Source organism: Trichomycterus rosablanca, unplaced genomic scaffold (genome assembly GCF_030014385.1).
Source record: "Trichomycterus rosablanca isolate fTriRos1 unplaced genomic scaffold, fTriRos1.hap1 scaffold_137, whole genome shotgun sequence".
NCBI lineage: Eukaryota > Metazoa > Chordata > Actinopteri > Siluriformes > Trichomycteridae > Trichomycterus > Trichomycterus rosablanca.
Window position 1 is genome coordinate 88467 of NW_026946965.1, and position 24099 is coordinate 112565.

The 24099-nt window shown below is 41.0% G+C and overlaps 3 protein-coding genes across 6 annotated transcripts; 2 read left to right on the forward strand and 1 right to left on the reverse strand.

Annotated features, from left to right (window-relative positions):
• The first annotated feature begins 5932 nt into the window (after nt 1-5932).
• On the forward strand, nt 5933-11205 carry LOC134305437 (gastrula zinc finger protein XlCGF26.1-like). Of its 3 annotated transcripts, XR_010008531.1 has the most exons (7): nt 5933-6089; nt 7310-7423; nt 7524-8054; nt 8228-8295; nt 8380-8570; nt 8656-10544; nt 10993-11205. XR_010008531.1 is itself a non-coding variant. In XM_062990147.1 (6 exons), exons 3-6 carry the CDS (start codon nt 8031-8033, stop codon nt 9978-9980), a joined length of 1608 nt encoding a protein of 535 aa, XP_062846217.1. In that variant the 5' UTR covers nt 5933-6089; nt 7310-7423; nt 7524-8030; the 3' UTR covers nt 9981-10675. The 3 variants fall into 3 exon arrangements, 2 of the variants coding, with proteins under 2 accessions (XP_062846217.1, XP_062846218.1); XM_062990147.1 differs by lacking the exon at nt 10993-11205 and having other exon boundaries at nt 8656-10675; XM_062990148.1 differs by lacking the exons at nt 5933-6089; nt 7310-7423; nt 7524-8054; nt 10993-11205 and adding an exon at nt 8059-8145 and having other exon boundaries at nt 8656-10675.
• Nucleotides 11206-11858: 653 nt separating this feature from the next.
• Nucleotides 11859-17290, forward strand: LOC134305436 (gastrula zinc finger protein XlCGF26.1-like). Of its 2 annotated transcripts, XM_062990145.1 has the most exons (6): nt 11859-11937; nt 14037-14150; nt 14251-14781; nt 14955-15022; nt 15107-15297; nt 15383-17290. In XM_062990145.1, exons 3-6 carry the CDS (start codon nt 14758-14760, stop codon nt 16957-16959), a joined length of 1860 nt encoding a protein of 619 aa, XP_062846215.1. In that variant the 5' UTR covers nt 11859-11937; nt 14037-14150; nt 14251-14757; the 3' UTR covers nt 16960-17290. The 2 variants fall into 2 exon arrangements, with proteins under 2 accessions (XP_062846215.1, XP_062846216.1); XM_062990146.1 differs by lacking the exons at nt 11859-11937; nt 14037-14150; nt 14251-14781 and adding an exon at nt 14786-14872.
• A 1108-nt stretch (nt 17291-18398) lies between these two features.
• faxdc2 (fatty acid hydroxylase domain containing 2) lies at nt 18399-23730 on the reverse strand. Its single transcript, XM_062990141.1, has 9 exons — nt 23678-23730; nt 22942-22989; nt 22209-22306; nt 21902-22005; nt 20455-20576; nt 19828-20033; nt 19607-19712; nt 19111-19277; nt 18399-18898 (listed from the first exon to the last, which is right to left on the reverse strand). Exons 2-9 carry the CDS (start codon nt 22984-22986, stop codon nt 18742-18744), a joined length of 1005 nt encoding a protein of 334 aa, XP_062846211.1. The 5' UTR covers nt 22987-22989; nt 23678-23730; the 3' UTR covers nt 18399-18741.
• Between the last annotated feature and the right edge of the window lie 369 nt (nt 23731-24099).

Here is a 24099-nt window from a genome sequence, read left to right on the forward strand (position 1 = left end):
CAGAGGCGGAGCAAACAAAGAACTACTTACACCTGGTTCGTAGTTTCGGAGACTTACGAGGGCTTTTGGGAAACACTCGCAAAATTGGCGTTCTGGAAGTTCCGTCATTCTTAAAGTTGTTCGTAAATCGCTAAGATCAATCGTTATCGGGAAACGCACCCATGAACCTTAGTCTGAGAGTGTCAGCAACTTCATTAAAGACTCTGAACCTAAAGTGAGGATGAGTGAGAGTGAATAAATGAGGATAAGTGAGGATGAATAAATGAGGATGAATGAGTGAGGATGAGTGAGGATGAATAAATGAGGATGAATGAGAAAAAATGAGGATTAATGAGGATGAATAAATGAAGATGAATAAATGAGGATGAATGAGGATGAATGAGGATGAATGAGTGAGGATGAGTGAGAAAAAATGAGGATGAGTGAGGATGAATAAATGAAGATGAATAAATGAGGATGAATGAGGATGAATAAGTGAGGATGAGTGAGGATGAATAAATGAGGATGAATGAGGATGAATGAGTGAGGATGAATGAGGATGAATGAGTGAGGATGAATAAATGAGGATGAATGAGTGAGGATGAATAAATGAGGATGAATGAGGATGAATGAGTGAGGATGAATGAGTGCACTGGTGCAGCTGAACTGTGTGTAAACTATTTAAGGATTCTTTATAATTAAATCCAGAACTTTTGATTTAACACAATCAGAAAAAACAAATTTGACCAAAAGCTTTGGGACTGTGTGGTGGAAACCTGATCCTGCACTGCTGCACTCTGTCCCACCAGTGTAAACGTCCACAAGTTCAAAGAAGGGGGCCTCAGGGGAGGCGGTACAGGACACGGGGCCTCATGGGGTGCTGAGGGTGTAGGGGAGTACCACTCTCGGGGCGGAGGGTAAGGAGGGGGGGTAAAGTGGTGCTGGGCCTGAAGGACGGAGTTCAGTGGAAGTTATTAGCAGGTATAAACACTGAAGCTCCTGGTATCATCACACTTCATCTTCATCTTGTAGAAGCACTTGAGATCTAAAACACCGGCGCAAAGAAAAACATTGCAAAAGGGTCCATGAATTATTACCCCCATCATCCCCCCCCCCCAACAACCCCCAACCATCCTACAGGGTGCACACACTCCATTTAACACTTCTTCTTCATCACCATCATCTTCATCGTCATGATCATCAGTATCCTGTTTATGTTACCTGAACATCAGTGTTGTGTTGTGTTGTGTTGTGTTGTTGTGTTGTGTTGTTGTGTTGTGGTGTGTTGTGTTGTGTTGTGGTGTGTTGTTGTGCTGTGTTGTGGTGTGTTGTTGTGCTGTGGTGTGTTGTTGTGTTGTGGTGTGTTGTGGTGTGTTGTGTTGTGGTGTGTTGTTGTGCTGTGGTGTGTTGTTGTGGTGTGTTGTGTTGTGTTGTGTTGTGGTGTGTTGTGTTGTGGTGTGTTGTTGTGCTGTGTTGTGGTGTGTTGTTGTGCTGTGGTGTGTTGTGTTGTGGTGTGTTGTGGTGTGGTGTGTTGTGGTGTGTTGTTGTGTTGTGTTGTGTTGTTGTGGTGTGTTGTGTTGTGGTGTGTTGTGTTGTGTTGTGGTGTGTTGTGGTGTGTTGTTGTGTTGTGGTGTGTTGTGTTGTTGTGTTGTGGTGTGGTGTGTTGTGGTGTGTTGTGTTGTTGTGGTGTGTTGTTGTGTGTTGTTGTGCTGTGTTGTGTTGTGGTGTTGTGGTGTGTTGTGGTGTGTTGTGTTGTGTTGTGGTGTGGTGTGTTGTTGTGCTGTGGTGTGTTGTGTTGTTGTGGTGTGTTGTGGTGTGTTGTGTTGTGTTGTTGTGTGTTGTGTTGTTGTGTTGTGGTGTGTTGTGTTGTTGTGGTGTGTTGTTGTGTTGTGTTGTTGTGTTGTGGTGTGTTGTGTTGTGGTGTGGTGTGTTGTGTTGTGGTGTGTTGTGTTGTGGTGTGTTGTGGTGTGATGTGTTGTGGTGTGTTGTGTTGTGTTGTGGTGTGTTGTGCTGTGGTGTGTTGTGTTGTTGTGGTGTGTTGTTGTGTTGTGTTGTTGTGGTGTGTTGTGTTGTTGTGTTGTGGTGTGTTGTTGTGTTGTGGTGTGGTGTGTTGTGGTGTGGTGTGTTGTAGTGTGGTGTGTTGTGTTGTTGTGTTGTGGTGTGTTGTGTTGTGGTGTGGTGTGTTGTGGTGTGTTGTTGTGTTGTGTTGTTGTGGTGTGTTGTGTTGTTGTGTTGTGGTGTGGTGTGTTGTGGTGTGGTGTGTTGTGGTGTGTTGTGTTGTGTTGTGTTGTGGTGTGGTGTGGTGTGGTGTGTTGTGGTGTGTTGTGTTGTTGTGTTGTTGTGTTGTGGTGTGTTGTTGTGTTGTGGTGTGGTGTGTTGTGGTGTGTTGTGTTGTTGTGTTGTGGTGTGTTGTTGTGTTGTGGTGTGTTGTGTTGTGGTGTGGTGTGTTGTGTTGTGGTGTGTTGTGGTGTGTTGTTGTGGTGTGGTGTGGTGTGTTGTGGTGTGTCGTGTTGTTGTGTTGTGGTGTGTTGTTGTGTTGTGGTGTGGTGTGTTGTGGTGTGTTGTGGTGTGTTGTGTTGTGTTGCGTTGTGTTGTGGTGTGGTGTGGTGTGTTGTGGTGTGTTGTTGTGTTGTGGTGTGTTGTGGTGTGTTGTGTTGTGGTGTGTTGTTGTGTTGTGTTGTGTTGTGTTGTGGTGTGGTGTGTTGTGGTGTGTTGTGTTGTGTTGTTGTGTTGTGGTGTGGTGTGTTGTGTTGTGTTGTTGTGTTGTGGTGTGTTGTGTTGTGTTGTGGTGTGGTGTGTTGTGGTGTGGTGTGGTGTGGTGTGTTGTGTTGTGGTGTGGTGTGTTGTTGTGTTGTGGTGTGGTGTGTTGTGGTGTGTTGTGGTGTGTTGTTGTGTTGTGGTGTGGTGTGTTGTGGTGTGGTGTGTTGTTGTGTGTTGTGTTGTGGTGTGGTGTGGTGTGTTGTGTTGTGGTATGGTGTGGTGTGGTGTGTTGTGGTGTGTTGTGGTGTGTTGTTGTGGTGTGGTGTGTTGTGGTGTGGTGTGGTGTGTTGTTGTGTTGTGGTGTGTTGTGTTGTGGTGTGGTATGTTGTGTTGTGGTGTGGTGTGGTGTGTTGTGTTGTGGTGTGGTGTGGTGAGGTGTGTTGTGTTGTGGTGTGTTGTGGTGTGTTGTGTTGTGTTGTGGTGTGGTGTGTTGTTGTGTTGTGTTGTGTTGTGGTGTGTTGTGTTGTGGTGTGGTGTGTTGTGTTGTGGTGTGGTGTGTTGTTGTGTTGTGGTGTGTTGTGTTGTGGTGTGTTGTGGTCTGTCGGCTCACCTAGCCGCTGTCCGGTGGGGATGTTACTGGTCTGTTGCTGTGCGGTGGTGGAGGTGTGGGAATAAACACACACGACAGAGTCGAGTCACTTTAACTGTTTAGTCAGGACCTCAGTGAGCGTTACAGCACTTTAGACCACCGAGCTCCAGAACCTGAACTTTAATGCTGGGACCATAATGCCAGTCTCATATACAAAACTAACTGCAGAACATCCGAGCACACGTGTATAAACCTGGTGCTGCATTCTGATTGGCTGAGCTGAATGTCACTCACATACTAGCTCTAACGTTCACGTTGCTTAACTGAAACCACCAATCAGAATTACAGCAGCTCATTAGAGTTTATCTGGCCAATCAACAGTCAGAAATATGAATAATGTGTAAATGATTTACAAAATCATTGGTTTGTAAGCTTCCCCCCATTCCTATTAACCAAAATAACTAACAAAATAAATAAAAAATAAAACAGCCAATTCGGGGCCCTCAATTATTCTGGGCCCCTGGGCTGAAGCCCAGGTAAGCCTGTGCATTAAATCGCCCCTGGGTGTGGTGTGTTGTTGTGTTGCGTTGTGTCGTGTCGTGTCGTTGTGTTGTGTTGTTGTGTTGTGTTGTTGTGTTTTTGTGTTGTGGTGGTGTGTATTAGTGCAGTAATTAATAATTAGTCTCTATAAACTAAACGACATCTGTTGGATTGATACATTTTCAGCTGTTACAGTAAAAGGCAGAAAATCAGAAGCATCATGTCAAGCTCATCCTCATAATCATGTTCTCCACCATGTTCTCCTCATAACCATGTTCTCCTCAAAACCATGTTCTCCACCATGTTCTCCTCATAACCATGTTCTCCTCATAACCCTGTTCTCCTCATAACCATGTTCTCCAACATGTTCTCATCATAATCATGTGGATATGGTCTGGCATGTGAACCCTGTGGTGTCTGCAGCACTTTTCCAGACCAGGACTCTCTCTGTGATTTTGGGAGTGATTAGGACCCATCCAGAGGGTTGATCTGGTGTCCGTGCTGCATTCACTGCTCCGGTGATTTCAGAGTAATTTCTGCAATCTCAATTAAGGCTGTAAATGTTTCCGAGGATAATTAGAGCGACTGAACGGCCATTGTGCTCCGTGCACCTCCGCGACCCAGACGAGGAGACGCCCAGAGGAAAATGACTTCAGCTCTTCAGTGTGATTTAAACAGCACAAGATGGAACAGAATCAGAATCAGAAGGTTTTTATTCAGCTCGAGCATCAGACAAACATCAGATTCTGGATGAAGTTCTGGATGAAGTTCTGGATGAAGTTCTGGATGGTTTACAGTTTGCATGTTCAGCAGCTCCAGAACTTTCTTCTCTTGCTCAGGTTTCATGGGGAACACGGAGCGATTATTGAATCACATCACGGTTAAAACGTTTCCTGTAGCTTTCAGATCCAATCTAGAGGATGAATGGTGATGGTGGTGCAGCAGAGCGGAACTGCAACATGAACAGGTTCAATTCAGATCAATGATTTCAGTCTCTGACTGTCGCTTATTAACCATCTCAGACACCTTATAAATCAAACACATCATAAATCAAACACCTTAAAAATCAAACACCTTTTATATTAAACACCTTATAAATCAAACACCTTAAAAATCAAACACCTTTTATATTAAACACCTTATAAATCAAACACCTTAAAAATCAGACACCTTATAAATCAAACACATCAAAAATCAAACACCTTTTATATTAAACACCTTATAAATCAAACAACCCTTCATTTATCAAATACCACATAAATCAAATAGCTCATACATCAAACTGAAGTGAGGTGAAACCTGAACAATGTTTAATAAGATCAATGAAATATTTTTGTATGTTTAATTTCATCATGTGTGTGTATGTGTGTGTGAGTGTACGTGTGTGTATGTGTGTGTGAGTGTACGTGTGTGTATGTGTGTGAGTGTGTGTATGTATGTGTGTGGGGAGGGGTGAGGTGTGAGGAACACATGGATTTAGGTTGTTAGTTTTGGGGGTTTTGAGGAGCTGAAACTGTTTGAGTAATTGAATTGTTTCTGATTGAAATGATTGTAATGGAAACCTGAACTGCAGCTCCTGCTTCAACTCACACTGATAATAACTGACATCTACACAACAGAGAGTGTGTGTGTGCGCGTGTGTGTGTGTTACAGAGAGAGAGTGCGTGTGTGTGTGTGTGTGCGCGTGTGTGTGTGCACGTGCGTGTGCGTGTGTGTGTGTGTTACAGAGAGTGTGTGTGTGTGTGTGTGTGTGTGTATTACAAAGAGAGAGAGCGTTTTGTGTGTGTGTGTCTGATGTTCTTGCGCCGCCTGTTGGTTAAAAACAAAATTTTATTTGCGGCACTTAGACGCTTTCATCAGGATTATTGTGATATTAATAACTAACTTAAAAAAATAACAGTTAACTGGTTAAATACAAATGTTAGAAGTGTTTTATTTATTATCATCTAAAAATGAAATACACTCTAAGCTTTAAACAATATTTAGTTTTGCGGGAATGTAGGTTCGAATCTCAGGGTTACGTTCCAACCTCTGAACTCCAGATCACAGTTTCAATCAGTAGGTGGCGCCAATGCACCGAACACTAAACCATCAGTTTAACACTAAAGAAGAAGAATGACTGCAGCTGCTGCCCCTCTGTGTCACAGATTGAAAAATATATTTACATTTAATTTACTGATGTTTACAGTTTAAATGTTTGTGTTTTATATTTATATTATGGTTACTGTAAGAATTTGAGGACTTGAGGAGCTATATCTCTGTTCTGCTTTAAACGTATAAGGTAAGTTACAATGAAAACGCTAACGGCTAACAGTTAGCATCCCAAATCCATTCATCCTCCCTACATAGTGCACTACATAGTGTATTAGAATAACGATTATACACCATACATAGTGCACTACATAGTGTATTAGAATAACGACTATACACCCTACATAGTGCACTACATAGTGTATTAGAATAACGATTATAAATCCTACATAGTGTATTAGAATAACGATTATAAATCCTACATAGTGCACTACATAGTGTATTAGAATAACGATTATAAATCCTACATAGTGCACTACATAGTGTATTAGAATAACGATTATAAACCCTACATAGTGCACTACATAGTGTATTAGAATAACGATTATAAATCCTACATAGTGCACTACATAGTGTATTAGAATAACGATTATAAATCCTACATAGTGTATTAGAATAACGATTATAAACCCTACATAGTGCACTACATAGTGTATTAGAATAACGATTATACACCCTACATAGTGCACTACATAGTGTATTAGAATAACGATTATAAATCCTACATAGTGTATTAGAATAACGATTATAAACCCTACATAGTGCACTACATAGTGTATTAGAATAACGATTATAAATCCTACATAGTGCACTACATAGTGTATTAGAATAACGATTATAAACCCTACATAGTGCACTACATAGTGTATTAGAATAACGATTATACACCCTACATAGTGCACTACATAGTGTATTAGAATAACGATTATAAACCCTACATAGTGCACTACATAGTGTATTAGAAGAATGATTATAAACCCTACATAGTGCACTACATAGTGTATTAGAATAACGATTATAAACCCTACATAGTGCACTACATAGTGTATTAGAATAACGATTATAAATCCTACATAGTGCACTACATAGTGTATTAGAATAACGATTATAAACCCTACATAGTGCACTACATAGTGTATTAGAATAACGATTATAAGCCCTACATAGTGCACTACATAGTGTATTAGAATAACGATTATAAGCCCTACATAGTGCACTACATAGTGTATTAGAATAACGATTATAATCCCTACATAGTGCACTACATAGTGCACTAGAATAACGATTATAAGCCCTACATAGTGCACTACATAGTTTATTAGAAGAATGATTGACAGTATAAATATATCATGTTTTTATCTTTCTCTCCTAATCTGTGTTTATTGTGATTTGCTGGTTTGCTTCATGAAGATCTGAAGATGGAGGACGGTAGCACTTTAGATGGAGGTGCACCAGGCTCTGTGGGACACCCTGTCACCCCTGTGGAGCAACAGAACGGAGGATTCCAGGAGAAGCTCAGCAGCTGTAAGTCTGGTTGCTCCATAGAAAGATGGAGAGTGGAAATAAATGTGGTGTCTGGTGCTTTTGGACAGTGGGGGTGATCTTCTGTCGGTGTGAACGTTAGGTGGCGCTGTGAAGGAAGAGACGCAGGAGCCGAAGAGCTACGATCACGGAGACGACCTTCGTACCGGTCTGAATATTATCTGCGTTAAAGAAGAAGAACCCGAAGAAGACGAGATCCTCTGTAAGACTACAGGACCCGTTAGAAAGCAGTCTGGAGTTGTGATGATGACACGCCCTATGTAGTGCACTACACCTACAGCAGGAAGTGGCTTCAGATGGAGCTCGTGCCTCTGATTGGTGCTTGTGTTCTGTCCTTCCAGACTGTGAGGAGTGCAGATCGTTCTTCTTCAACAAGTGTGAGCTTCATGGTCCACCTCTCTTCATCCCTGATACTCCTGTTCCCACGGGCAGCGGCCAGCGAGCCAGACGAACCCTTCCAGCAGGTCTGGAGCTCGGAGAGTCTGCTGTTCCTGATGCCGGTCTGGGAGTGTTTAATACCGGCCAGACGGTACCAGTCGGTGCCCATTTTGGAGCCTACCAGGGAGAAGTGGTGGAGAAAGAGGAAGCCATGAACAGCAGCTACTCGTGGGTGGTGAGATGTTAAAAATGTCTAAATCTCTTGTGAACATGAAGAATATTGGACTGGATGGGTTCTGTCCCAGCTAATGAAATGATGAGTGCAGGTGAACCACAAGGTTGTGTGCTCTCCTCTTCTCATGTTGGAGCCACTTGATGTTCTTGAGTGCTCCTCTTCTCTTTTTGCAGATCTACAGGAGTGGGCAGGGTGAGGGCTACATAGATGCCAAGAGAGAGACACACGCCAACTGGATGAGGTGAGAAGGACACGAGTGAACTGGGCTTCCTCCTTCCTCCTGGTGTAGAAGCATCATTGAAGCTTTGTGTTGGTTCTCCATCAGGTTTGTGAATTGTGCTCGTAACGATGAAGAACAGAATCTGGTGGCGTTTCAGTATCGAGGGGGAATTTTCTACCGCTGCTGTCGAGCCATCAGAGCAGGACAGGAGCTCTTGGTGTGGTACAGTGAGGACTACGCTAAAGATCTCAGCAGTGTGTTTGATTTCCTCTGGAACAGAAAGTGCTCCACACACGGTTCGTTACAAAATAAATCGTATTTTTATGTTGATTTCTGGTTGGTTGGTTGGTTTTATAACCAGTTTATTCTTTTTTTCTGCAGGAATGAACGACGCCCTGCTTCCAGGTTTCTCCTGCACATTATGTCCACTTATTTTTGCATCTAAAAACGGCCTCCACGACCACATGATGGGAAGCCACAGTGAGGAATATGAGGGAGCGTTAAACCTGGGACTGATCACATATGAGGCTCAGAGCAGCTCGAGTCGTGATCAAACGTCCTTCAGTTCTTTTAGCATCAACACGTCTCACAAACAGCTTCAGAAGAAAACGTACCACTGCACAGTCTGTGGAAAGATGTTTAACCGTGAGGATAATCTCCAAACTCACCAGCGCATTCACACGGGAGAAAAGCCATATCAGTGTTTTCAGTGTGGCAAGAGTTTTACCCAACTGAGTACTCTCCAAACACACCAGCGCATTCACACGGGAGAGAAACTGTACAACTGTCTACAGTGTGGCAAGAGTTTTAGTGAAAAGGGTTCTCTGAAAAACCACCTGCGCATTCACACTGGAGAGAAACCCTATCAGTGCTCACAGTGTGGCAAGAGTTTCACCCATTTAAGTACTCTTCAAAAGCACCAGCGTGTTCACACTGGGGAGAAACCGTATTTATGCTCGCAATGTGGGAAGAGCTTTTCACAACAAGGTTCTCTCCAAAAACACCAGCGCACTCACAGTGAAGAGAAACCATATTGCTGCCCACAATGTGGAAAGAGTTTCCATCGAGAGAGTCACTACCAAATGCACCAGCGCATTCACACAGGAGAGAAACCGTATCAGTGCTCAATGTGCGGTAGATGCTTTAATCAGCAGAGTCATCTTCAGCGGCACCAGCGCGTTCACACTGGAGAAAAGCCGTATCAGTGCCCACATTGTGGGCGGGGCTTCACTCAACAGAGCCATCTCCAACAACACCAGAGCATTCACACCGGAGCAAAGCCCTATCAGTGCTCAGAATGTGGAAGAAGTTTTAATCAGCAGAGTCATCTTCAGCGGCACCAGCGCGTTCACACTGGCGAAAAGCCGTATCAGTGTTTAGAATGTGGGCGGGGCTTCACTCAACAGAGCCATCTCCAACACCACCAGAGCATTCACACCGGAGAGAAGCCCTATCAGTGCTTAGAATGTGGGAGGGGCTTTACTCAACAAAGTAGTCTCCAACAGCACCAGCGCATTCACACCGGAGAGAAACCCTATCAGTGTTCACAATGTGGGAAGAGTTTTACTCAACAGAATACTCTCCAAAAGCACCAGCGTGTTCACACCGGAGAGAAACCGTATTCATGTTTACAGTGTGGAAAGAGCTTCACGTATTCAGGAAGCTTTAAAAGTCACAAGTGCGCCAAGACGGTCGCTAGCTCATGACCAGAACACGGGTCGTGAACGGATCATGTTCCGCTGAAACTGTCCATTTTGTTCCTGCAACATGAAACTGAAACCCATTAAAAATCCTCACAGCATTTAGCCGACGCTTTTATCTAAAACGACCCAGAATTGTGACCACATGGAAGCAGTTGAGGTTTAGGGGCCTTGCTCAGGGGCCTGACAGTGCCGAGTGTTGGGCTAGAACCAGCACCCAGCAGGCGTGTGTAAAGCTTGTGAGAGAGTTTTCACATGAACAGACTAAACCGTCTCTGCCACACAGACCTGTGAAGGATGTAAAGTTGCCGTCGGTCTCCTGGTAGTTTTTCAGATGAAGATTCTCCAGTCTGGTCTGAAGGGTCGACAGATCGAGTGAAACTGTTTAAGACTCTGATCAGTTGTTGAGGAATCACGAGTGTCTCTGAATTTTTCTTTATTTAACTCTTAACTTCTGCCTGTCCACTGTTTTACCCAGGAGCCTTTTTACTCCTCAACCAGTGTGAGTTCTGTGTGTTATCATGTTCTAGTGATAGTGGAATCCTCAAAAACAGCCTCAACAAAGGACAGGTGGGTAATTCATCTGCTGTGTAATATTAAAGTTTATATTGATTAAGAGACTCATCATTTATTTAATAAATACAACCAGATTGTCATTTTTACTTTGATTTTAATGTAATAAAAGGTGTGCAGGATTTTAACAGGAGTCGTTTTTTTAGGCATCGTATACGAGTGAGCACATCAGAACATATGAAAGGAGAACCAGGTTTAGATTAAAGTAAATCTCATTGGCTTTACTATCAAAACTGTAGATTAAAGAGCTGTTGGGGGTGTAATTGTGCTGAAGGTTTAAAAGGGGATTGATTATTTACCTACACAAATTCTGTGGTGTATAATATGAAGTTAGGAAGAGTCACACCTGAGAGAAACGCTTTGTTACTGGAGGATCTTTGAGATTAATTTTTTTTTAGAATGTTGCTGATCTTTAAACCTCAGTAATAATTCCATGTTTCTGCAGAAAAACCTCTCAGTCTCAGAGATATCACAGATACACCTCCACACTGGTGGATAATGCACTGCTGCCCAGATTACACCAAGGAGCATGGATCCTCTCAAACGTTCTACCTTATAATTGTTTTCACAGTTGCTGCTACCTGTAGCTTCGTGAAGTCGCTTTCAGACAGAGCTTCCTGTGAAATAAAATAAAGAAAAGCTGAATGAGTAAATCTGACTTTATTCCTGTTCTGTTCATTTTTGTTTATGCATTAAAACACCATTAAACAGGAACTAAACCCACCGGAGACCAGGACTTTGAGGCAATGATGAACATTTGCACCAATAAATTGGTCTATGAGATGTGTTACATGTTGGTGTAGTGTAGTACACACACACACACACACATAAATATATATATATATATACATACATACATACAGTATATAGCAGAATCTAAGTGACATCTTTCCAGGGGAACGCCAAAGACAAATCTAATATAATCCGAACACATTAATGCGCTATCCCAAACAAGTTCTCTGAAAGCGATGGACACAGTGTACTGGTTACTCCAGTTTCCTTCCAACTTAAAAACATGCAGAGGGTGGGTTTGCTGCTGCAAATTATTCCTATGTGTGAGTGAATAAGTGAACTGTTGTGAGTGAATGTAAAGATAAATTAATAAAAACATCTGAATAAAGAACTTCGGTCTCCTGCAGCTTGTGAACTCCAGATCACAGTTTGAATCAGTAGGTGGCGCAAATGCACCGAACACTAGACCATCAGTTTAACACTAAAGAAGAAGAATGACAGCCGCTTTCCCTGTGTCAGATGAAAAAAAAAACTTTATTTACATTTAATTTACTGATGTTTACAGTTTAAATGTTTGTGTTTTATATTTATATTATGGTTACTGTAAGAATGTGAGGACTTGAGGAGCTATATCTCTGTTCTGCTTTAAACGTATAAGGTAAGTTACAATGAAAACGCTAACGGCTAACAGTTAGCATCCCAAATCCATTCATCCTCCCTACACAGTGCACTACATAGTGTATTAGAATAACGATTATAAACCCTACATAGTGTATTAGAATAACGACTATACACCCTACATAGTGCACTACATAGTGTATTAGAATAACGATTATAAACCCTACATAGTGCACTACATAGTGTATTAGAATAACGATTATACACCCTACATAGTGCACTACATAGTGTATTAGAATAACGATTATACACCCTACATAGTGCACTACATAGTGTATTAGAATAACGATTATAAATCCTACATAGTGCACTACATAGTTTATTAGAATAACGATTATAAACCCTACATAGTGCACTACATAGTGTATTAGAATAACGATTATAAACCCTACATAGTGCACTACATAGTTTATTAGAATAACGATTATAAACCCTACATAGTGCACTACATAGTGTATTAGAATAACGATTATAAATCCTACATAGTGCACTACATAGTGTATTAGAATAACGATTATAAACCCTACATAGTGCACTACATAGTTTATTAGAATAACGATTATAAATCCTACATAGTGCACTACATAGTGTATTAGAATAACGATTATAAACCCTACATAGTGCACTACATAGTTTATTAGAATAACGATTATAAACCCTACATAGTGCACTACATATTGTATTAGAATAACGATTATAAACCCTACATAGTGCACTACATAGTTTATTAGAATAACGATTATAAACCCTACATAGTGCACTACATAGTGTATTAGAATAACGATTATAAACCCTACATAGTGCACTACATAGTTTATTAGAATAACGATTATAAACCCTACATAGTGCACTACATAGTGTATTAGAATAACGATTATAAACCCTACATAGTGCACTACATAGTGTATTAGAATAACGATTATAAACCCTACATAGTGCACTACATAGTTTATTAGAATAACGATTATAAACCCTACATAGTGCACTACATAGTTTATTAGAATAACGATTATAAACCCTACATAGTGCACTACACAGTTCATTAGAATAACGATTATAAGCCCTACATAGTGCACTACACAGTGTATTAGAATAACGATTATACACCCTACATAGTGCACTACACAGTTCATTAGAATAACGATTATAAGCCCTACATAGTGCACTACACAGTTCATTAGAATAACGATTATAAGCCCTACATAGTGCACTACACAGTGTATTAGAAGAATGATTATACACCCTACATAGTGCACTACACAGTTCATTAGAATAACGATTATAAACCCTACATAGTGCACTACATAGTTTATTAGAATAACGATTATAAACCCTACATAGTGCACTACATAGTTTATTAGAATAACGATTATAAACCCTACATAGTGCACTACATAGTGTATTAGAATAACGATTATAAACCCTACATAGTGCACTACATAGTTTATTAGAATAACGATTATAAACCCTACATAGTGCACTACATAGTTTATTAGAATAACGATTATAAACCCTACATAGTGCACTACACAGTTCATTAGAATAACGATTATAAGCCCTACATAGTGCACTACACAGTGTATTAGAATAACGATTATACACCCTACATAGTGCACTACACAGTTCATTAGAATAACGATTATAAGCCCTACATAGTGCACTACACAGTTCATTAGAATAACGATTATAAGCCCTACATAGTGCACTACACAGTGTATTAGAAGAATGATTATACACCCTACATAGTGCACTACACAGTTCATTAGAATAACGATTATAAACCCTACATAGTGCACTACATAGTGTATTAGAATAACGATTATAAACCCTACATAGTGCACTACATAGTTTATTAGAATAACGATTATAAACCCTACATAGTGCACTACATAGTTTATTAGAATAACGATTATAAACCCTACATAGTGCACTACACAGTTCATTAGAATAACGATTATAAGCCCTACATAGTGCACTACACAGTGTATTAGAAGAATGATTGACAGTATAAATATATCATGTTTTTATCTTTCTCTCCTAATCTGTGTTTATTGTGATTTGCTGGTTTGCTTCATGAAGATCTGAAGATGGAGGACGGTAGCACTTTAGATGGAGGTGCACCAGGCTCTGTGGGACACCCTGTCACCCCTGTGGAGCAACAGAACGGAGGATTCCAGGAGAAGCTCAGCAGCTGTAAGTCTGGTTGCTCCATAGAAAGATGGAGAGTGGAAATAAATGTGGTGTCTGGTGCTTTTGGACAGTGGGGGTGATCTTCTGTCGGTGTGAACGTTAGGTGGCGCTGTGAAGGAAGAGACGCAGGAGCCGAAGAGCTACGATCACGGAGACGACCTTCGTACCGGTCTGAATATTATCTGCGTTAAAGAAGAAGAACCCGAAGAAGACGAGATCCTCTGTAAGACTACAGGACCCGTTAGAAAGCAGTCTGGAGTTGTGATGATGACACGCCCTATGTAGTGCACTACACCTACAGCAGGAAGTGGCTTCAGATGGAGCTCGTGCCTCTGATTGGTGCTTGTGTTCTGTCCTTCCAGACTGTGAGGAGTGCAGATCGTTCTTCTTCAACAAGTGTGAGCTTCATGGTCCACCTCTCTTCATCCCTGATACTCCTGTTCCCACGGGCAGCGGCCAGCGAGCCAGACGAACCCTTCCAGCAGGTCTGGAGCTCGGAGAGTCTGCTGTTCCTGATGCCGGTCTGGGAGTGTTTAATACCGGCCAGACGGTACCAGTCGGTGCCCATTTTGGAGCCTACCAGGGAGAAGTGGTGGAGAAAGAGGAAGCCATGAACAGCAGCTACTCGTGGGTGGTGAGATGTTAAAAATGTCTAAATCTCTTGTGAACATGAAGAATATTGGACTGGATGGGTTCTGTCCCAGCTAATGAAATGATGAGTGCAGGTGAACCACAAGGTTGTGTGCTCTCCTCTTCTCATGTTGGAGCCACTTGATGTTCTTGAGTGCTCCTCTTCTCTTTTTGCAGATCTACAGGAGTGGGCAGGGTGAGGGCTACATAGATGCCAAGAGAGAGACACACGCCAACTGGATGAGGTGAGAAGGACACGAGTGAACTGGGCTTCCTCCTTCCTCCTGGTGTAGAAGCATCATTGAAGCTTTGTGTTGGTTCTCCATCAGGTTTGTGAATTGTGCTCGTAACGATGAAGAACAGAATCTGGTGGCGTTTCAGTATCGAGGGGGAATTTTCTACCGCTGCTGTCGAGCCATCAGAGCAGGACAGGAGCTCTTGGTGTGGTACAGTGAGGACTACGCTAAAGATCTCAGCAGTGTGTTTGATTTCCTCTGGAACAGAAAGTGCTCCACACACGGTTCGTTACAAAATAAATCGTATTTTTATGTTGATTTCTGGTTGGTTGGTTGGTTTTATAACCAGTTTATTCTTTTTTTCTGCAGGAATGAACGACGCCCTGCTTCCAGGTTTCTCCTGCACATTATGTCCACTTATTTTTGCATCTAAAAACGGCCTCCACGACCACATGATGGGAAGCCACAGTGAGGAATATGAGGGAGCGTTAAACCTGGGACTGATCACATATGAGGCTCAGAGCAGCTCGAGTCGTGATCAAACGTCCTTCAGTTCTTTTAGCATCAACACGTCTCACAAACAGCTTCAGAAGAAAACGTACCACTGCACAGTCTGTGGAAAGATGTTTAACCGTGAGGATAATCTCCAAACTCACCAGCGCATTCACACGGGAGAAAAGCCATATCAGTGTTTTCAGTGTGGCAAGAGTTTTACCCAACTGAGTACTCTCCAAACACACCAGCGCATTCACACGGGAGAGAAACTGTACAACTGTCTACAGTGTGGCAAGAGTTTTAGTGAAAAGGGTTCTCTGAAAAACCACCTGCGCATTCACACTGGAGAGAAACCCTATCAGTGCTCACAGTGTGGCAAGAGTTTCAGTGAAAGAAGTAATCTCAAAAGGCACCAGCGCTTTCACACTGGAGAGAAGCCGTACCAGTGTTCAGACTGTGGAAAGAATTTTACTCAACAGAGCTCTCTTCAGAAACACCAGCTCGTTCACTCCGGAGAGAAACCCTATCACTGTTCATACTGTGAGAAGAGTTTTACCTCCAAGGGTGTTCTTCAACAACACCAGCGCATTCACACTGGAGAGAAGCCGTATCAGTGTCTACAATGTGGAAAAAGATTTACTCAACAGAATAGTCTTCAACACCACCAGCGCATTCACACAGGAGAGAAACCCTATCAATGTTCACAATGTGGAAAGCGTTTTACCCATCAGAGTACTCTCCAAAAACACCAGCGTGTTCACACCGGAGAAAAGCCACATCACTGCTTACAGTGTGGAAAGAGTTTCACTCAGCGGAGTTCTCTCCAGCAACACCAGTGCATTCACACTGGAGAGAAACCCTATCAGTGCTCACAGTGTGGGAAGAGCTTTTCACAACAAGGTTCTCTCCAAAAACACCAGCGCACTCACAGTGAAGAGAAACCATATTGCTGCCCACAATGTGGAAAGAGTTTCCATCGAGAGAGTCACTACCAAATGCACCAGCGCATTCACACAGGAGAGAAACCATATCAGTGCTCAATGTGTGGGAGAAGCTTTAATCAGCAGAGTCATCTTCAGCGGCACCAGCGTGTTCACACTGGGGAAAAGCCGTATCAGTGTTTAGAATGTGGGCGGGGCTTCACTCAACAGAGCCATCTCCAACAACACCAGAGCATTCACACCGGAGAGAAGCCCTATCAGTGCTTAGAATGTGGGAGGGGCTTTACTCAACAAAGTAGTCTCCAACAGCACCAGCGCATTCACACCGGAGAGAAACCCTATCAATGTTCACAATGTGGGAAGAGTTTTACTCAACAGAATACTCTCCAAAAGCACCAGCGTGTTCACACCGGAGAGAAACCGTATTCATGTTTACAGTGTGGAAAGAGCTTCACGTATTCAGGAAGCTTTAAAAGTCACAAGTGCGCTAAGACGGTCGCTAGCTCATGACCAGAACACGGGTCATTTTGTGTTGACCTGTTTTGTGTTAAACTTTTTTTAAGAACTTAAAATAATCTGAGTTGGTAAATAATAATAATAATAATAATAATAATAATAATAATAATAATAATAATAAAAGTGCCACATTTACACTTTACTGAAGTGATTAATGTTCATTTACATTTACATTTACTTCTGTTCTTTTTTAAACCCAAAACAAGAAGAACTAAACACTTACTGAGTCTCTGAGGAAGGTTCGAGTGTATTTATAGGAAAAAATGTTGTCAGATTTTTTCTGGAGATCTGGTTGGACACACATTAAAATGCACATTAAAAAAGGATCATGTCCCACTTTTTGACCTACAATCTGAAACAGATGTTTTTATCTAAAGCGATGTACAGTTGTGACCAAATAACAGAAATTTGAGGTTTAAGGACCTTGCTCAGGGGCCCAACAGTACCAACTTGGTGGTGTTGAGACCTGGTGGGTGGTGCAGCGACCTTCTGATCACTGGTCCAGTATCACTAGGCTGTGACTTCATTTAAGCTTCATGTAGATATTTAAAAGCAACCAGTCTGTTGGAATGTTTTCTCACTTTTCACACAAAATTAGCTGATTCCTGCAGAATTGATGAAGTTTATATAACTTTTATGGTGAGTGGTAATCGACTGCTCTCCTGCGTTATGCTGTTATTAGATTCACACTGTTGCTGGTTGGCGCTTTTTGTCATCTAATAATTTTGTTAAAATATGAACAATTCTTAAATTCTAACAAAAAAAAAACACATTGTTTTTATGAACATTTTTACATGAATCACATTTTATTGCCTATTTATCCATGAGCAATAATGTGGGCTTGCTGTATGAGCTGTATGAGACACATCTTGTGCTCGTGGATGTGAGAGTAGTGAGCGTGCTTGTAGACAGGACACGTGATCACTGCTGAGTGAATCAGGAGTCGGTTCAGTGGTTCGAGTTTTGTGACGCACGACTCGAAGCTTCAGGTTCAAGAGTGACGTCACTGAAAAAGTTAAATGACTTAAATACAGTTAATGTAGACACAGTTATAACCAGTCTCACACACCCAATCACACACACATTCAGCTGCTCACACGGAATAATGTGAGAGAATCACAGCAGGTCCTGATTCAGGGGTTTGTTCACTGCAGCAATCACACGAAAATTTAAATATTAAAATAATATAAATGGTTTATAAGCCTGAGCAACATCTGTGTTTTCCTCCTGATTCACCATTCACTCATGTTCACACCATAAACGGTCTTAAGCTCCATGTGTGTGTGTGTGTGTGTGTGTTATTGTTCGTTTAAACTTTTGTAAACATTTATTAATCAGTTTTGAGGCAAAAATCATCCAAATATTTCATCAGAAATGTGTAATAAATAACCACGACGATCTGATTAATTTATTACTAATAAATAAGATTTACATTTAATATTCCAAAAATAGCTTTTATTTATTAAACTCATTTAACAGTAATAAACCTCATCTTTACCTATACATTAAATTCATCTTCACTTCTTTACATTACTTACATAATTAACAATCCAGCTAACTTAAGCTAATTAGCATGCTAAGGAGTTAGCAAGAGGACAGAACTGTACAGGAAGCTCAGACTGGTGCAGAATGATTAAAGGACGTTAACGAGGAAACATCAGAAACACAACAAACCCATTTCATTTATAAGAATCATTACGAGTATTAATAATCAATAAAAGCATTAAATCCAGACATCAGCAGGGATCAGCCCTGTGTACTGGGCGTGCCGGGGGGTCACTCCTGTTTTTTGGGTGTATCGGGGATGCTCTCTGTGAGGGGTGTGAGGCTCAGCAGCAGGATGTGTCGCTCATAAGCTTTGGTTTTACGGAATTTATCATCAGTACCGTGCAGTCTATCCAAAACACCCAAAACTCCATAACACTGATTAAACCTGAAACACAAAGAGAGTTTTAATAAGTAATTATAAGTAAAACTTAATATTAAAACATTATAATTAATTTTAGTGTAAAATGAAATTCAGACTTTAGACTTGGATGGATTTTAGTGTTTGTAAACGTCTGAGCTCTTCTGTTCGAGCTGAAGATGCTGCTGCATTAATAATATAAGCTTTAATAAATACGTTTCATCTCGTGTTCCTCTTACTTGAGGTGATGGAAGTCGTGGAATTCGGGCGAGGGCAGGAGGGGCAGGTGGTACCCACAGTGAGAGATGGAGGTGACGATCAGGGCCACAGTGAACCACAGAGACGTGGTGGAGACGTGAGAACCCAACAGAACCGGACCCATCAGCGCCGGCATCATGTTGGAGAACTAAACCAAGAGACAAGCAAGAAGTTTAGCATCCTGCTAATAAACCTCAGGGCCAGTTCACCTACATTTAAACCGAGATGCTGCAGAAAAAGATTTAATATGGATGGCAGGAGCTTCAGTCACATAAAGGATCAGTTGGTTAGAGTTTACAGTATTTGTGGTTTACACCAAGAGAACAGTACAGGTCTGAAGGATTAGCCATGGGTGCTATGCTACTAATTCCTAGTAACAGAGCAGGATGTGATTGAAATCTTTGCTGGTTTAAGAGCAGAAGAAGAGAATTATGGGTAAGAAGATGTTCTAAAGCATTATAAATGACTGAAACACACCACATGTTCCACAGGATGGGCGTATAGAGACACCAGTCCGATAGGTGCCGTCCACTCGTGATGGATCTTATGGATGCTTTTGTAAAAGAACGGATGGTGGAACAACCTACAACAACAACATGAACATTTTAATCATCTGAGTGGAGGTAACGACCCACTTATCAGCTAACTCAGTCATCCCCACCCACCATCCCTAAATCCACTAGATCTTTAGATCTCACCTGTGAGAGTAGTAGAAGAGAACTTCCTCCAGCAGGCCACAGAAAGCTAGTTCCAGTAGAACCCAGTGGAAGGTGGGAAGTTCAGGAGCGCAGGGTTCACCACGCCATGACATCACAGTGTAGGTGATCACCACCAGGGGCACAGACAGGAAGAGCTGGTTACAGGCCACCACCTTCACCGCCCGCCACAAACGCTCGCCCTCCACCTACAAGTACACAGCTGTGAAAAACTATTCACCCCCCACCCCACCGTGTTCCACCTACAACTACACAGCTGTGAAAAACTAATCGTGTGTGTCTATGTATGTGTGTGTGTGTGTGTGTGTGTTTATGTGTGTGTGTACGTGTGTGTGTGTGCACAGTTCTTATCAGTGTTCAGTAGGAACAGAGTTTAGCACTGAGATTCAGCACAAACACTCCATCAGAACTTTGTACTGAACACACACACACACTCACACACACACGTACACACAATGTTTTCTGTGAACACCTGAACTCTTGTACTGAGATGAGATGAAGGTGATGATGGTGTGGAATGTTGGAGATAAATCTGGTGCCTCGTGTGAGGACGCTGGGATGAAGATGTAGAAATGTTAATAATAAAGACTTTACTGGTTATAAAAGTACCGGGTTGTTTTTGTCCTGCTGGATTCGGTATCGCGTGATGAAATTGGGTTTTCCCGTCATATCAGCGATTATCAGGAATCCGTTAAACACCCAGAAGCAAATGGTCGGTACCAGCATGGTTCCTGTTCAGAACAAATCAGAACCAGTAAAATTAGAAAACCCTGAATATTGATTAATCACTTCATCCTTCAGTTCACTCATCTAATTTCCTTCGTCAATAATAAGAGAATCCTTTATTAGTCCCACAGTGGGGAAATTCACATTGTTGCAGCAGCAAAGGGATAGTAAAGCACTCAGTACAAAAATATAGACAATAAGAAGTACAATGTGTAACAATAATAATAATAATAATAATAAAAAGTATAAATAAAAATATTTACAAATAATTACAAATAATTGCACTGTAATAATTTCACAAATAAGTTTTACAAATAAGTATTATAATTTCAATAATAAGTTCATGTGTTCATCCTGCATCATCTTCAATCATCTCTAACTGATCAGCGTTTGTTACATGTATTTGGACAGCACTTTTATTTAAACAATGAACTCGTCTCAAAGCAACTTTACAGATTCCAGGTCCAGTAACACAGAGCCACAGTGGAGTAAAACAAAATCCCTAAATATTTAAAGGAAGGGACCTGCATCCAGCTTAGGGGGGCTGGAGGGTATTTGGATAAATTAGATGAAATAAACAGATACCGTAACGGGGCGCTCAGCATCCACCGCTTCCTCAGAAACAGGAAGTGTGGAGCAACGCCCTGTAGTTCCAAAAGAATTACAAAGATCAGCCGCCACTGGGCGTCAGGAACTCGTGACACGTAAACTTCAGCTTTATTTTAGCCTGATCGTGGATCAACACATTGTCGAGTCTTTGTTTAATAAAAGACGGTGAGGTAGACGACGTTTCCTAACACAGGATTATAAAACTCAGTGAGAACGTGAGCACCTCATCTGATCTCATCATATTTACTGAGATAACACCATCATAATCTACATCAATAGTTTTATTGATCCCAGAGGGAAATTAAAGAGTATAATTGTTCTGATGTTCCGTGTTTCATCACACTGCTGTTTCAGGTTCTGACCTTCAGTCACCCGTCCATCCAGTTCTGCACACACAGGTTTAATTTCAGCTGTGTGAACTTCAACCCTTAAAAATCTGATGTCTGTGCAGGTCTGATTAAATTTAATCATCTTCACACACGCTGAGGAACCAAAGTTCAGGAACTTTATTCATAATCAGGAACACTTACATAAAGCACAAGTGTGTTCTGTCCTGAAGGTGGACGAGAGAATTATTCTGTTCTGATTTACAGAACCCACAAGACATCACAGTGGATTTAAAAAGTTTGTGTAATTAGTTTCAGCTTCAGTAAATTAAACATGAAGGTTCCACACTCTGAACCATGACTGATCTGTAGACTCCTCGGTAAAATAATCTCACCAGTGAAGAACAGAACCGGCTCATTGCCATCAAACGCTCTGTACACTTTAGTCCACTGAGTCTGCCAAAAATCACCAGACGCTCCCCAGAACCTCTGCAGATGCCTGAACACAAAACACACAAACAGATGAGGAAGCTCATGTCATCAGATCAGGAACCGGTTCCTACAGTCCTGGTGAGAGTAAATCCGAGTCTCTACTGAAGTTTGGTTCCAGTTCCACTGCAGACGTGGATCAGTGGTGCCTCTAATCAAGTAAAATCAGATTAGAACACTGCAGAAATCTTTATTTATAAAATATTGTTGTACCATGTTACTGAGTTCCTGAAGGCCACCAGGAGGAAGAGAGCTGATCCAATAACAAACGCTGCTTTCTTCAGTGAATCCCACAATCCACTGCTGCTCTCCTGAACAATAACAACACACGATCACAGCACAGTTACACACTGACTTCAGCACTTTAACTGCTCAGTTTAATTTAATTCTGATCTAAAATGAAGACATTTCATCTGAAATTAAATAAACAGTTATAATGTTGATGTAGGGAAACAAATCCGGTGAAACATGAGACAAAGGTAGTAAGAGTCGGGTGTCCTTAAACTTGTAATTCTGCTGTATTTTACATGAAACAGTTTTGCTTTCTGCTTTATGTTCCTGACAAGCAGCCGACGATACATCTCACCCCTAAACATCAGCAAATGATTCTTATTGTTATCTGATTTATATTCTGGGGTGTTGTTAAGTGGTTGCTGTGAAGGTTCAGGTGTTACTAAGGTGTTTGCGCTGCTGTTTTAAGTCATTATTAGTTATTAGTGTTTTATATTTCTGATCAGACGCTCTGAGCTTGTTGGTTAACGGTTAACTCTTAACTAATGATGAGCGGTTATCAGTGAAGAGAAATGAACAAAGTGATAAATGTACAGCGTGGAAACGTTTATCAGTTCCAGTCGGATTAACGTCCAACATCCGAGTGTGAAATGTAGAACAGAGTTGAATATGGAGACGGTAAACAGCAAAGTGTTTTAAATCAGTAAAGTTTTACCTGTAGCCTCCTTCTCTCTGATTCTGAGGATAAACGGGTCTTCATTTCCTAAACAAAACACAATTTAATCAGATTTAACACAATTACTTTTTATACCAGATATAATCGAAACTACAATCAACATTATGCCACACACCTACAACTGCTATTATTATACTATTAACTATTATTATTATTGCTGTTATTACTGTTGTAGTTACTATTATTATAGTTATATAGTTGTTATTAATATTTTATTTATTCGATGATGGGAGTTTTAACACTTGACGTTTCCTGTAAATCCAATCTAATCTATAAAGCTGTAAAAATAAACATGCTGTTCAGACTAAAGAAACATACAAACAGATTCACAAGATCATAAACCATAAAAGATCATTAAATTGTTAGTCCTGATTATTTCTGACATGTAAACAGCTATAATGTGATTATCTTTACAGACCTGTTTAAGCTTCATTCATGTTTTAAAGTGGGTAAAGTTGATTAAAAATAAACTAATACAGAAAGTAGAATCTGGTGTAACTGAAACTTTATAATAAATCATCAGTGAGGTGATTAAAGCTCTTAGTTTCTTTTAAACAATATAAAGAACTGCATTAGCAGCAGATTATTAGTTGAACAGTAGTTGTGTAGCATTATAAGCGTGTATAAGAGAAATAATCTGCTGTATTAAGACTGAATAATGAAAGTACTGTGAGTAATAAAGAGAAATAAAAATAATTGAGGTAAATAAACTCACTGGAGTCTCTCAGTCCCTCTGGAGCTGCAGCTGAGGATCCGTCTGTACCTTGTTGTTGGTGTTTGGGTTGTGACGTAGTTTCTCACTCTGATTGGTGGATCTGGGTCAGCTGACGTGTGTGTGTGTGTGTGTGTGTTTAAGTTTATGCCAGTTTTCGTCGCTAGTGGCCGCTGCAGCTGCTTTATCGTTTATTCTCATTATTATTCCCTCATTATTAATCCCACATTATTAATCCCTTATTATTAATCCCACATTATTAATCCCACATTATTATTCCCACATTATTAATCCCTCGTTATTAAACGGGTTTTTAATCTTGTTAGGACAGAGAAGTTTTTATAACTACACTCCTCCACCCAGGAGCTTTTCATCCTGCTCTCTTATTTCAGACTGATTTAGTGTTTCATGTTAAAAGTACTAAT

What these genes read in the sequence shown, in the direction of transcription:
- LOC134305437 (XM_062990147.1), top strand. Translation starts at nt 8,031, where the DNA reads ATGAACAGCAGCTACTCGTGGGTG. An exon ending in ACAGCAGCTACTCGTGGGTG is followed by an intron (nt 8,055 to 8,227) that starts GTGAGATGTTAA and finishes CTCTTTTTGCAG; the next exon opens with ATCTACAGGAGTGGGCAGGG. An exon ending in CAGAAAGTGCTCCACACACG is followed by an intron (nt 8,571 to 8,655) that starts GTTCGTTACAAA and finishes TTTTTTCTGCAG; the next exon opens with GAATGAACGACGCCCTGCTT.
- LOC134305436 (XM_062990145.1), top strand. Translation starts at nt 14,758, where the DNA reads ATGAACAGCAGCTACTCGTGGGTG. An exon ending in ACACACGCCAACTGGATGAG is followed by an intron (nt 15,023 to 15,106) that starts GTGAGAAGGACA and finishes GTTCTCCATCAG; the next exon opens with GTTTGTGAATTGTGCTCGTA. An exon ending in CAGAAAGTGCTCCACACACG is followed by an intron (nt 15,298 to 15,382) that starts GTTCGTTACAAA and finishes TTTTTTCTGCAG; the next exon opens with GAATGAACGACGCCCTGCTT.
- faxdc2 (XM_062990141.1), bottom strand. Translation starts at nt 22,986, where the DNA reads ATGAAGACCCGTTTATCCTCAGAATCAGAGAGAAGGAGGCTACAG. An exon ending in AGCAGGACAAAAACAACCCG is followed by an intron (nt 20,034 to 20,454) that starts GTACTTTTATAA and finishes GTGTACTTGTAG; the next exon opens with GTGGAGGGCGAGCGTTTGTG. An exon ending in CTCTTCTACTACTCTCACAG is followed by an intron (nt 19,713 to 19,827) that starts GTGAGATCTAAA and finishes TTGTTGTTGTAG; the next exon opens with GTTGTTCCACCATCCGTTCT.